At 42.0% G+C, this 13,623-nt stretch overlaps 1 protein-coding gene across 6 annotated transcripts in view; it reads left to right on the forward strand.

The window, feature by feature from the left end:
• Positions 1-13,623, forward strand: part of LOC119851835 (ras-related protein Rab-10-like) — a 46,627-nt gene that overhangs the window by 13,304 nt on the left and 19,700 nt on the right. For all 6 annotated transcript variants that reach the window (XR_006278867.1, XR_006278866.1, XR_006278868.1 and 3 more), the window contains exon 4: positions 13,047-13,136. Coding sequence is in view for 2 of the 6 variants with exons in the window: in XM_038392313.2 (XP_038248241.1) it covers positions 13,047-13,136 (90 nt within the window). In the remaining 4 variants the exon portion in view is untranslated. The remainder of the gene's footprint in view (positions 1-13,046; positions 13,137-13,623) is intronic.

The following is a 13,623-nucleotide window of genomic DNA, read 5'->3' on the forward strand; positions in this document are numbered from 1 at the left end:
TAAATGCTTCGTGCCAAGGTTGTTGTTGCTACTGTACGTTAAAAATGTGCTGGAGTGTGCAGGCAAAACCAAAGTGCTAATTTCATTAAATATTTAATGCAATTACTTTGTACTTATCAAATGAATTGTTAGAGAACTCCTGTGTTGCACGTTAGCCAGTCAAATCGGAGTGTTGAGACAATTAAAACATCCACCTACATAAATACAATTTTATTTATTTTATTTTATTTTATTTATATTCACATAATACAGATTTTAAAAACACCTATGTATTGCTCTATGCCCTTTTTACAAATATTAAAAATCACAATCCATGTAAATTACCATATTCAGTAACTTGGCCTCAATCATAGATTCATAGATACTAAGGTCAGAAGGGACCATTCTGATCATCTAGTCTGACCTCCTGCACAGCGCAGGCCACAGAATCTCACCCACCCACTCCTACAAAAAACCTCACCTATGTCTGAGCTATTGAAGTCCTTAAATCATGGTTTAAAGACTTCAAGGAGCAGAGAATCCTCCAGCAAGTGACCCCTGCCCCATGCTACAGAGGAAGGCGAAAAACTTCCAGGGCCGCCTCCAATCTGCCCTGGAGGAAAATTCCTTCCTGACCCCAAATATGGCGATCAGCTAAACCCTGAGCATATGGGCAAGATTCACCAGCCAGATACCCAGGAAAGAATTTTCTGTAGTAACTCAGATCCCATCCATCTAATATCCCATCTCAGGGTATTAGTCCTATTTACCCTGAATATTTAAAGATCAATTAATTACCAAAATCCCATTATCCCATCATACCATCTCCTCCATAAACTTAAGTAGAATCTTAAAGCCAGATAGATCTTTTGCCCCCACTGCTTTCCTTGGAAGGCTATTCCAAAACTTCACTCCTCTGATGGTTAGAAACCTTCGTCTAATTTCAAGTCTAAACTTCCTGGTGGCCAGTTTATACCCATTTGTTCTTGTGTCCACATTGGTGCTGAGCTGAAATAATTCCTCTCCCTCTCCCGTATTTATCCCTCTGATATATTTATAAAGAGCAATCCTATCTCCCCTCAACCTTCTTTTAGTTAGGCTAAACAAGCCAAGCTCCTTAAGTCTCCTTTCATAAGACAGGTTTTCCATTCCTCGGATCATCCTAGTAGCCCTTCTCTGTACCTGCTCCAGTTTGAATTCATCCTTTTTAAACATGGGACACCAGAACTGCACACAGTATTCTAGGTGAGGTCTCACCAGTGCCTTGTATAATGGTACTAAAACCTCCTAATCCCTACTGGAAATGCCTCTCCTGATGCATCCCAAAACCGCATTAGCTTTTTTCACAGCCATATCACATTGGCAGCTCATAGTCATCCTATGATCAACCAATACTCCAAGGTCCTTCTCCTCTTCCATTATTTCTAATTAATGCGTCCCCAACTTATAGCTAAAATTCTTGTTATTAATCCCTAAATGCATAACCTTACACTTCTCACTATTAAATTTCATCTTATTACTATTACTCCAGTTTACTAGGTCATCCAGATCCTCCTGTATAATATCCCGATCCTTCTCTGAATTGGCAATACCTCCCAGCTTTGTATCATCTGCAAACTTTATTAGCACACTCCCACTTTTTGTGCCAAGGTCAGTAATAAAAAGATTAAATAAGATTGGTCCCAAAACCGATCCCTGAGGAACTCCACTGGTAACCTCCCTCCAACCTGACAGTTTGCCTTTCAGTAGGACCCGTTGCAGTCTCCCCTTTAACCAATTCCTTATCCACCTTTTGATGTTCATATTGATCCCCATCTTCTGCAATTTAACTAATAATTCCCCATGTGGCACGGTATCAAATGCCTTACTGAAATCTAGGTAAATTAGATCCACTGCATTTCCTTTATCTAAAAAATCTGTTACTTTTTAAAAAAAGGAGATTAGGTTGGTTTGGCACGATCTATCTTTTGTAAAACCATGTTGTATTTTGTCCCATTTACCATTGACTTCAATGTCCTTAACTAATTTCTCCTTCAAAATTTTTTCCAGGACCTTGCATACTACAGATGTCAAACTAACTGGCCTGTAGTTACCCGGATCACTTTTTTTTCCTTTCTTAAAAATAGGAACTATATTAGCAATTCTCCAATCATTCGGTACTACTTCTGAGTTTACAGATTCATTAAAAATTCTTGCTAATGGGCTTGCAATTTCAGGTGCCAATTCCTTTAATATTCTTGGATGAAGATTATCTGGGCCCCCGATTTAGTCCCATTAAGCTGTTTCAGTTTCGCTTCTACCTCAGATATGGTAATATCTACCTCCATATCCTCATTCCCATTTGTCATGCTACCATTATCCCTCTTTAGCCTTATTAAAGACTGAGGCAAAGTATTTGTTTAGATATTGGGCCATGCCTAGATTATCTTTAACCTCCACTCCATCCTCAGTGTTTAGCGGCCCCATTTCTTCTTTCTTAGTTTTCTTCTTATTTATATGGCTATAGAACCTTTTACTATTGGTTTTAATTCCCTTTGCAAGGTCCAACTCTACTCGACTTTTAGCCTGTCTCACTTTATCCCTACATGTTCTGACCTCAATTAGGTAGCTTTCCTTTCAAAACTAACCAATCAATATCTTAATATATCACATTATAAGTGAGATTGTGTTTGTACTCCAATTATACTAACAGTGTACTAAGTACATATCATCTTTAGTACAGAATTTATTATTACTGTTCAAGTGAGTTCAAGACATACAAGAAATTTAATATTTAGACTATTCTAACATTCAGATCTAAAGATAACTTAATACAGTACATGCAAAGCTGTAGAGAGAGATTCTCTGGGAAGCTGTGAGTTCAATCCTTGAGGGTGCTATTTAGGGATCCAGGGCAAAAATTGGGGATTGGCCCTGCTTTGAGCAGGGGGTTGGACTAGATGACCTCCTGAGGTCCCTTCCAACCCTGATATTCTATGATTACCAAAAATTTAATTAGAAAGTCACTACATGTTCAATACAGATGGGGCTACATCAGAACTGTAGAGCAGTGGTTCTCAAACTAGGGCCGCTGCTTGTTCATGAAAAGCCCCTGGTGGGCCGGGCTGGTTTGTTTACCTGCCACGTCTACAGGTTCAGCCGATCACGGCTCCCACTGGCCGCAGTTCACTGCTCCAGGCCAATGGGGGCTGCATGAAGGGCGGCCAGCATATCCCTTGGCCTGTGCCACTTCTTGCTGAGGTGGAGTAATTATGCCAATGGGAGAGCGCTCTCCCATTGGCATAGCGTGTCTTCACCAGACGCACTATAGTGGTGCAGCTGCATCAGTGTGCTGATGTATGGCTGTAGTGTAGACTTGTCCAGACTCTGTGCTGCCTATCTCTCTACGCAATCCACAACCAGGAACCCCTTCTTCTGGAGCCAGGTGGCTTAGATGCTAACTCATTCTTGCAAGAATGAATTGGGCACCTGCCTAACTCCACATAAAGCTGGAGGAAAAGAAGGACCTCACTCATAGCATTTTTCCAAATGGTGAGGGTAATCACCTGGAATGTGCGAGTCCTCTGGTTTGAGTACTTCCACACTCTGATGGGGAGGAGGGATTTGAAGAGGGATCTGCCGCCTCTCAGGTGAGTGTCCTAACCACTGGCCTATTAAGTGATTCTCACTCTTTTTCTGGCCTGATTACTATTTAATTATTCAATTGTTTAATTACAGTTTCCTGAGATTTTGGAGGGTCAGTGAGGTGATTCTTTGGAACATCCAGGCTTAACTTTCTTATGTAAAATGAGTCAAGGAGGTGTTTGTGTCACCACCGGCATCCTGCTGCAGATGAGATGGAGCTCATGCTAGGGTCTTTGCATACCATTTTAAAAAAACGTCAAGGAACAGTTCTTCAAATAACCTGGAAGTAATGGAGCTATTCAACTCTGCTCCACTAAAAGGTTGTGTGCATTAGTTAATTTTAACATGTGTACAGCTCTTTTATAAACAGTAATTAAGGTTACGTCTACCCTGTGAGCTAGGGATATGATTCCCCTGCTCATGCACGCATACTCATGCTAGTTCTCATAGAGCTAGCCTGAGTATAAATAGCAACATAGCTGTGGTAACACAAGCACCAGCAGTAGAGGCATGGCTGAGCCATGCCAAGCACATGCCCCTAGTTTCAGGTAAGTTTGTATTTGGCATAGCTCAACTATGCCTCCACTAGTGATGGCATCATGGCTACTCTGCTGTCTATTCCTGTGCTAGCTCAGTGAGAGCTAGTGTGAGTATGTGTGCACGAGCAGGGCAGTCACACCGCTAGCTTATATTGTAAACATAGCCTAATTGTCCCAGCACCTCTGTGATGTAACCTTTCTGTAAAATGGCAAAAATTAAAACAGATAGAATGAAGGCCTGTCTTTCAAAAGGCTAGTCACACAAAAGCACGTGCAAAATGTGTGCATATTTGCATGCTTAATTTGCATGTGCAACTGCATATGAAAATCGGTATTCTCATGCAGAAATGACTAGCTGTGTGTTTAACTGGTTGTGTGTGCAAATTAGGTGCCTAAAACTTTTGAAAATTGAGCAGTAGATGAATTAATTAGGTTCACAGAAGGAATATATGTCAGGGCTGGGTTTATAGAACATAGTAATCCTTTTCATGAAGTCTCATGCTTACTTTGGTGCATAGTCTTGTCTCCTAAACCACCCTGATTTGTATTACTGAGCTGTTCTCCCTTGTGGTTATATTGTAATGACTGTGGAACTGATGAGTTGGCTCCTCAGGAAATTGTGGGTAGAGTTGGTTGGGGATTTCTCAACAAATCTTTTTCTTGCCAAAAAATGACAGTTTGTTGAAACTGAAACTGTTCTCAAACCAGGGATGGTTTCAATGAATCTCCTGACTTGAATTATGCTGGTATAAAAAAAAAAAAAAAAAGTTTTGAAATTGTTGAGACTTTTTTTTTAACAGAAACTTTCACTTCTTAGAGTCAAAACAACTTTGATTTTGAAATTTTAGTAAATTTAGATTAAAGTTTTAAAAGGTTTTAAAAAAATGAAAAGTTCAAAATCTAAATGAAATGTTCAAGTAGTGTCCCTACAGATGCTCCACTCTAGAGGTGTGAATGCCCCCCTGCACCTTTGATTGGAGTTTTCTCATAGCAGTGTCTATTCAGCCCGCACATGCATGTTAGTCAGTCTTGTGCCCCAGGCTGTTGTTATATAGCATTGTGTGGGCAAACCGCCATCAGTTCCTTCTTAACTGCCTCAGCCTGAGATGGAGCTATGGAAGTTGTCCTTGAAAGAACATGCCTGTGGCTTGCCAGATAGAGAACCTACCTCTAATACATTGAGGTTACTGGTATCTTGAGCTTCACTAGCTCTTCAATCAGGTACTTCTGAGGCTGCTGGTTCCACAGGTGCCAGGGTACAGCTAGACCTCAAGGCGGCAAAGCCATGGGCCTGGAGAGATCATCGGTACTGTTACCAGACTGGGATGGCAAGAAGAGCTCTACCTCTGTACCAAAAAAGCCCACTCGGGCACTGACTGTGCTCCCCTCCGAATGCCCAGAGCCTACATATTGATAACCCTCATGGAACCACAGGAGTTCCAGTTTTCCCTGGACCTGGCTGTATTTGAGACACCCGGTACTCCGCTACTCAGCTCCGAGATGCTGTCAGTACTGAGAACATCCAGATCATCTGAACTTCGCCCTGTACCAGGCACTCCACCATTCCTGAGTGAACTTGAGGAAGAGGATTTTGATGAAGACCTCGCCTTGGTCTCGCGTGTCAATTCAGAGTTCTCCTCCTTACTCCTACGGAGGTCCTTTCCCAAAAGCCTCCACTGAAGCTGCAACTGTTCGCAGCCCATGATTACCACCAACGCTTCACACATATGAACACCCTTGGGTGCCGCCTCCTATGCCTTATTCACTTCCTCCCTGGCCATGTTGGAACCCCTGGGCAACTTGTCACCAACAGTTTTCCAGAGTGTCAAGTACCACCCACCATAAAGAGGAGCAACCTTCATCACCTACAGGAGGCTAGAGTTGTTGAAGGGATGTCTCCTATGACTAGTATCTCCTCTTCCCCTCAGGATGAAGCAGTCATGCCGCCTCCTCTGTCCCTGGGGGATGATTTTAAACATTTCCAGGACCTGGTCTACAGAGTTGCAGACTCCCTACAGATTCCCCTCAAGGGGGTGACAGAGCCTTATCTTAAGCTGTTCAGCAGCCTCCACTCACTGTCATCAGCCCCCATAGCATTGCCTGTTAATGAGGCTCTGCTGGACTCAGTGAAAGTCATCCGGCACAATGCAACATCTATTCTGTCTACATGCAAAAGAGTGGATAAGAAGAATTACGCCCTCGCAAAGGACTCAGAATTTTTATTTTCCCATCCCTCACCTAACTTCTTGGTAGTTGACACAGTGAATGAACGTGGTAGGCAGCACCATGCTAAAACCATGCCTCATGACAGAGACCACAAGTGTCTGGATCTACGGGGGAGGAAGTCTTATTCCTCAGCCTCCCTACAGTTTAGAATTGCCAATTATCAGGCATTGATGACAAAGTACAACCAGATGAACTATATCAAGCTGAAGTCTTTCACAAACCTTTTGCCGACAGAATATGGAACCGTTCCAGGCAATTGTAGAGGGTCAGCTATTTGCCAGGACAACCCAAAGCCTCCCTTGATACTGCTGCTACGGCATCCTGTTTGATCACTACATTTGTGGTAATTAGAAGAGTTTCCTGGCTCCAACTCTCTAAATTCCCAAAAGAGGTCCGCAGTACAGTAGAGGACTTTTTTGTTTTGATGGGTCTGAGTTGTTCGCAGATAGCACGGACGAATCTCTGAACATTGAAGGCCTCTAGAGCTACCTTGCTTTCTCTTGATATTTATATGCTCACCTAGAAGAGAAAACTCAGCAAGTCTCAGATAGCCCAAAGATCCCGCCATGTCCAATTCCTTACTTCCCAGAGATCCTATGAGCCACACCAAAAGAGGCAGAGATCTCGGAGAAGGAAACCATCCTCTTCTCAGTCTCCTGCCTCGCACCCATCCACCTCCAAGCAGCAATTTTGACAGGTTGGTTGAGGGCCTTAATTGCCATCCTCGTCCGCTTCAGCTGCACCCATTCACTAGCCTTCCTCTCTTCGGCGACCGCGTTCACCACTTCAGGTGAGCCTGGGAGTCGATCACTACAGACACATGGGGTTTTGGAGATCATCTCCACAGACTACACCATCCACCTTTCTTCAATTCCACCAATGAACACCCCCTTCCCCATCCCTCTCAGAAGAGCATGCTTTGTCAAGAAATAGACACTCTTACATTTGGGAGCTATAGAACTAGTCCCCATGCAGCACAGAGGAAAGGGATTTTATTCAAGATACTTCCTGGTACCAATAAAGAGTGGAGGTTAGAGACCCACCCTAGACCTGAGACTACTCCACACCTGGGTGAAGGCACAGAAATTCAAAATGGTGACATTTGCAGCGATTATTCCATCACTAAAACAAGGATTGGTTCTCAGCCCTCGACCTTCAAGATGCATAGGTCCACATGGCTATCTACCCATCCCACAAACAATTCCTACGTTTCATGGTTGGCCAGGACCATTTTCAATACCAGGTGCTCCCTGTCATCTACCCTAATGGCCTTTTTGAAGGTAGCATCAGTAATAGCTGCACAGCTCTGCAGGAAAGGTATCTTAGTATTCCCCTACCTGGACGACTGGTTGCTGAAAGGCCACTCCTTGGAACTGATGTCTCGGGAAACTTCTGAGGCCATAGACCTCTTTTTTTTGAATTGGCCCTGCAACTGAACATACAAAAATCCACCTTGATCCCTCTGCAAAACTTAGAATTCATAAGGACACATTTTGATTCAGTAACAGCAAGCACCTAACTTACTGTACACAGGTTTGTGGCTCTTTCCAATAAAGCAAACACAATTTAGCTCATCCCCCAAATCACAGTCAAGAACTGTGTTCAATTACTGCGACACATGACAGCCACCATCTCCATTACAGAATATGGAAGACTTCGAATGTACTATCTTAAAGGATGTCTCAGAATTGTCTGTTCACCAACCAGACACAATTTAAATATGCTTCTTTCCATACCTACCTCTGTAAAACAATCCCTCAGCTGGTGGAAAGACCATCACAATGTGTGCACAAGAGTCTTATTTCCCCAACAGTCGTCATAATGATGGACACCTCTCTGCTAGGCTGGGGAGCGCATCTAGACACTTACATGATCCAGGGCGAGTGAACAACCAATTCCTGGATGCTAGACATCAAGCTCTTGGAACTCAGAGTGGTCAGATATGCCTGTCTCCAATTTCTACCGCTAATCAGGGGCAAACTCATAAAGATTATGACAGACAATACGTCATTCATGTTTTACATCAATTATCAAGGAGGGACAGGATCCCCTTCCCTTTGCACCAAAACTATCAGGCTTTGAAATTGATGCACATGCAACCAGATTGCCAACACAGCAGTCTATGTCCCAGGGGTGCAGAGCATACTGCAGATGCACTCAGCAGACACTTCTCCAAAGACCACAATTGGGAAGTAGACCTCCACATATTTAGTCAATGAGGCTCCCCTCAGGTAGACTTGTTCACCACAGAATCAAACAAGAAATGCAACCACTTCTGCTTGAGGGGTGGATTGAATCACCAGTCCCTAGCCAAAGTTATGCTCAAAATAAAGGAAGACAGAGCCAGAGTCAACCTAATAGTTCTGGCCCTGGCCCAAACAAACAAGGTTTCATTACTTGTTACAGCTGGCTGTTTGCTGTCCAATAACTCTTCATGCAGTTCACTAGCTTCTTCCAGGAGGGTCGGAAGATTTTTCATCCCAAACTCGCGGTGCTTCATCTCAAAGTATGGTTGATTGATGGGTCTCACGATTAGAGACAATCTGCTCAGGAGATGTAAAAGGAAAACTATTTCACAACAAACAGTCTATTTGGTATGTGTAGTCTCAAAAATGTACACAGTTTGCCAGCTGGCATGACTGCAGACAGATTCCACCAATGACCATATATCTTCTGGATATACTGGAATACATCCCAACTCTGAAAACCTCGGGTCTATCAATGAGCATAAGGTCCACCTGGCAGCTGTCATGGCTTTCCAGGTTATTCCGTCTTTGACCACCTGACCACGAGATTTCTCAGAGGGCTCTATCCACCAATCCAGCCTATTTCAGTATGGGACCTCAACCTGATCCTTAAATGCCTCACAAGATAGCCAGAGGTTTGAAGGGCGATCTGCTTACTGCTGTATTTCTTAATGAAGATGGCATTCCTGTTAGCCATCATGTCAGCACTATGGGTTGGAGAAATAGGGGCCCTGATGGCGCACACTCCCTTCACGGGTGTACTTTAAAGACACAGTCATACTGTGGCCCCACCCCAAATTCTTAGCTAAGGTTTCTTCTGAGTTCCATCTCAATCAGCCCATTCACCTGCCTATCTTCCACCCCAAACCGCATCCATATTGCCAGGAGGCACTGCTGCACACCCAGGATGTCCTGACCTTCTATCTAGTAGACAGAACAAAGCCCTTCAGAAAGATCCACAAGTTATTTGTCCCACTAGCAGATAGGTCAAAAGGGTCATCAGTCTCTAGCCATAGGCTTTCTAAGTGGTTGTCGAGCTGCATTAACTCTTGTCACCAGTCTTGCAATATTCAGCCACTTTCGGATATACACACTGATTCTACAACATCCATTGCGTCTTTTACGACCTTCCTCAAGAACATTCTGATTATCAAAATCTATAAAGCCGCTACTTGGGCATCTGTACGTTCGTTCACCGAACACTATGTGATAATTCATGACTCCGCCTCTAATATGGTCTTTGGCTCAGCTGTATTTTCCTCCGTACAGGACTCGACTCCAAAGCCCCCTCTGTCTTAGAGGGAACTGCTTGGTAGTCACCTACAGTGGGACACCCGTAGGGACACTACTTGACAAAGAAACGGTTACTCGCCCTGCGCAGTAACTGTGGTTCTTCAAGATGTGTGTCCCTATGGGTGCTTCATTATCTGAGCTCCTTCCCCTCTGCTTTGGAGTTCTTTGCCATAGAGCTTCGTGGTAGAGAAGGAACTGAGGGCGGTTCGCCCACACTGTGCTATATATGGGGCAGGAAACTGACTAACACACATGCACGGGCCAAACAGACACTGCTGTAAGAAATCTCCATTCAAAGTCACAGGAGAGCTCTAGCTCACCTAGAGTGGAGCACTTGTGGGACACACCTTTTGAAGTACGATGGTTATTGCACAGGGTGAGTAACCATTTCTTTCGATTGACCCAAACTGAATTTTTTGTTTGTTGGTTGGTTCATTAACATTTTCATGGTCGTGATTTGGGATGGGAAATGTCTTTTCAAAATTTAAAAAAAAATTCAGACTGCAAAAAACACTTCCTGCCCAGCCCTACTTGTGGCTGCAGTAGCTTCATCATTGGCCACTTTGGCAGTAGCACATTCACAGCTGCTAATTAGTTAGAGGTCCATTTCCCCCCCCCCCCCCCCAAAAGTTAGGTACTTCTGGCTATGGGTTTTTCAGTCCAAAGGGGTATTCCTGGGTAACTGTTGAAAAGGCCATGAATATCCTGAATTTTAGGAAAAATCAGAGGGCCACATTCTGTGCAGGTATAAATCAGCATAGCACCACTGATGCTGATTTTCACTAACTAAGGATCTGGCTACAGAGTCGGATTTCCGCCTTAGCAATTCGTAGTAATTTTCATTTCCAAAACTATCGTCTACATAACCAACTTAAAAAATGAAGGTAGAAATTCAGCTTAATATTTATTATGTATTTTCCCTATCAGCTTTTTCAGACCTCAAAAAAGAGCTGATATTTGCAAAGCGCTTTGATATCCTTGGTAGAAAGATGCTATAAAAATGTAAACTTATTATTAAATTAGTATGGAAATAATAGATTTCTGAAAGAGCCATTGTCTTAAGCCTTTTTAGTTATAAAGAACATTTCTATGGCAAGAGTATTCATACTTCTTGTATGTACAGAAATTAATTCATTTAAATCGTGAATACCATATTTTTACACACAAAGTATTATCATCTCCTTTTGACCTTTTACTTCAAAGTAGTTAAATGTCATTAAAAATTTTTAGATGCATAAAGTCTCTCAAATAAAATAAATTGATTATGTGATGTGTTTAAATTGTCTATTTACTATATCCTATTTTAGGGACTGATGTGTGTAATTTTATGTAGGAGAACCATTGACCTTAATGAGTAAAGCTCCAGTGTATTCTGAAGCAGCCAGCATTTTGGTCTGTTAATCCAGATTAAATTGATTCATTATTTTAGATCTGTACTTCGTTCTCTTATGATGAGCTTACTTCATTTTTAATACAACATTATCTTGAACATCATCTGCAGTTATGAAATGAGATTAGCTAACTCTAAAATGAGTGGATTAAAAAAATGAAATGGTGTACCCTAATAATAAATAATTGTGCCTCGTACCATACTTTTCAAATGAGGCAACTTAGTTGTAAAAAGTGCAGGTAGACTAAAAATAATGATTCTATGATATTTTAATGAATAAAGATTATTTTTTGCATTTCTCTGAAGTGTGTGTTTTGGAGGAAAGGGTTGGCTGTATATGCCTTTTAGGATTTGTACACGCTAGCGCTCACTTCGGTATAACTTAAGTCACACAGAGGTGTGAAAAAGCCACCCCTCTGAGCAATGTAAGTTACACCGCCCTAAGCACCATTGTGGACAGTGCTATGTCTGCAAGAGAGCTCAGGGAGGTGGCATAATTATGCCGATGGGAGAGCGTCTGCACTAGCAGCGCTACAACAGCGCAGCTACATTGGTGTAGATTAGCCCTTACAGTTTGTCGAAGATCTCAGGAGTGATGGGTCTACAATAGACTGAAGTGTTTCTGTTTATCTATATATGTTAATCGTATTGGCTATAGCAAAGCAAACTTCCCGAACTTTGACCTACTTGGGTCTCTGGAGGTGGAAGAGCAACTCATTCTCCATGCCGTTCATTCCCTGGCCTCTTTTGATACTGACAGGCATTTTACACAGTTGCAGTTGTGATGGTGGTGTTTTGTAATGTGGATGCCAGTGCACTAGGAGCTGGACTGAAGCCATCAATTCTCTTAATTCAGGTCACAAAAAAGCGGTTTTAAATGTCTGGAAATATTACTTATTTCAGAACACGTGACAGTTGGCAAGTTTCAGGTCTGTTGCTGAACTTCTCACTTCCTTTTTCACCATTTCAGACGTGCACAGTTATGATGGCCTGGCCTAAAATAATGATGATATAAGGTGTCAAAGTATGTAACTTTGCTGGATTAGCGGGAAAACTGACTGTAGACCAAGGATAGTAGGTTTGATCTTGCTCCTTTGAGGTTGATGAAGTTTTGCTATTTACCTCAGTAAGAGTAGGATGAGGCTATAGTTGCTTTTCTTAGAAGGTTTTGGAATAATCTAACTTTTATCATGGTGCGGTTGGAAATTTTGGGTGCAATGCTACCATCTGACGTACAAGAATGAAAGGTAGAGAAGGTACCAGGTGCCTCTTGTGTCACCCCCTGTGTTCAGGCAATATGACAGCTCTGTCCATAGTACTCATGAGTGCTAGAAGGTAGACCTAATTAATATGCCAGCCCATGCATCACATTCCTCTAGGGGGGCTTGGTCTGGGAGTTGGGGGCATTTCCTGCCTCTCCAAATCATCAACATCAAGCATTCATCAGAAGATGGAGGCTATATACCTTGTATCTTTTCAAAGGATCAGCAAATTATATTCTACTCTATCACATGTTCACATTCTGCCACTGTGCACTACTCTTCATTATGATGCTCTGTCCTAGTCAACAGGATCCCTTTAGCTCTCTAGGGAGTATCTCTACTTATCCTTGAAAAGGCCAGGGCAAAGATTAGCCCTTTATTTCAAAGAAATAAAATGCTGATGGTTAGAATAAAAAAAGGGGTGTGCATTTTGTTTTTTAAACTTCATGATGCATGTTAATATTGTTTTCTCTTCTTTTGTCATTAGAAAGCAGATAACGAGGTGGATATAGTGCTGTTGGGTAACAAGTGTGATAAGGAGACAGAACGTGTAATTCCAAAGCAAAGCGGGGAAAAGGTAGGCATTGATCACTGGTGTTTTCTCCTAGCCCTGCAGAGTATTTTGGCATTTGAATGTGAACTCTGACCTTAAAAACTAAAATGTTCCTGAGTTCCAAATATTTTGTTATGAATTGCTGCAAAAGAATACTTCTTTAATATAAGAGCAGAATATGGTAAATAACTTTACTAGTTTCTGTCTTTAGAACACTGATTATTATAAAAGTTTAACTTTAAAACATTTTTATTGCATACTTTCTAGCATAATACCTGAAAACTCTTTTATTTCAGAGTTAGACTTTAAAAATATTTGGGAGTCTGCATTTTCAGGTTATTGTTTTTAAGTGGGATGTTAAAATACAATACTTATTTTATTTCTCAACATTTTTCTAAAACATGATATATCCGTAATCTTCCACAACAGTATTTATGATTCTTACATTGCTTGTCTTAAAGGCATGATTTTCATTGCCTTGTTCACAAGACCACCAGCAACAGAAAGTCTG

Source organism: Dermochelys coriacea, chromosome 2, assembly GCF_009764565.3.
Source record: "Dermochelys coriacea isolate rDerCor1 chromosome 2, rDerCor1.pri.v4, whole genome shotgun sequence".
Classification (NCBI taxonomy): domain Eukaryota; kingdom Metazoa; phylum Chordata; order Testudines; family Dermochelyidae; genus Dermochelys; species Dermochelys coriacea.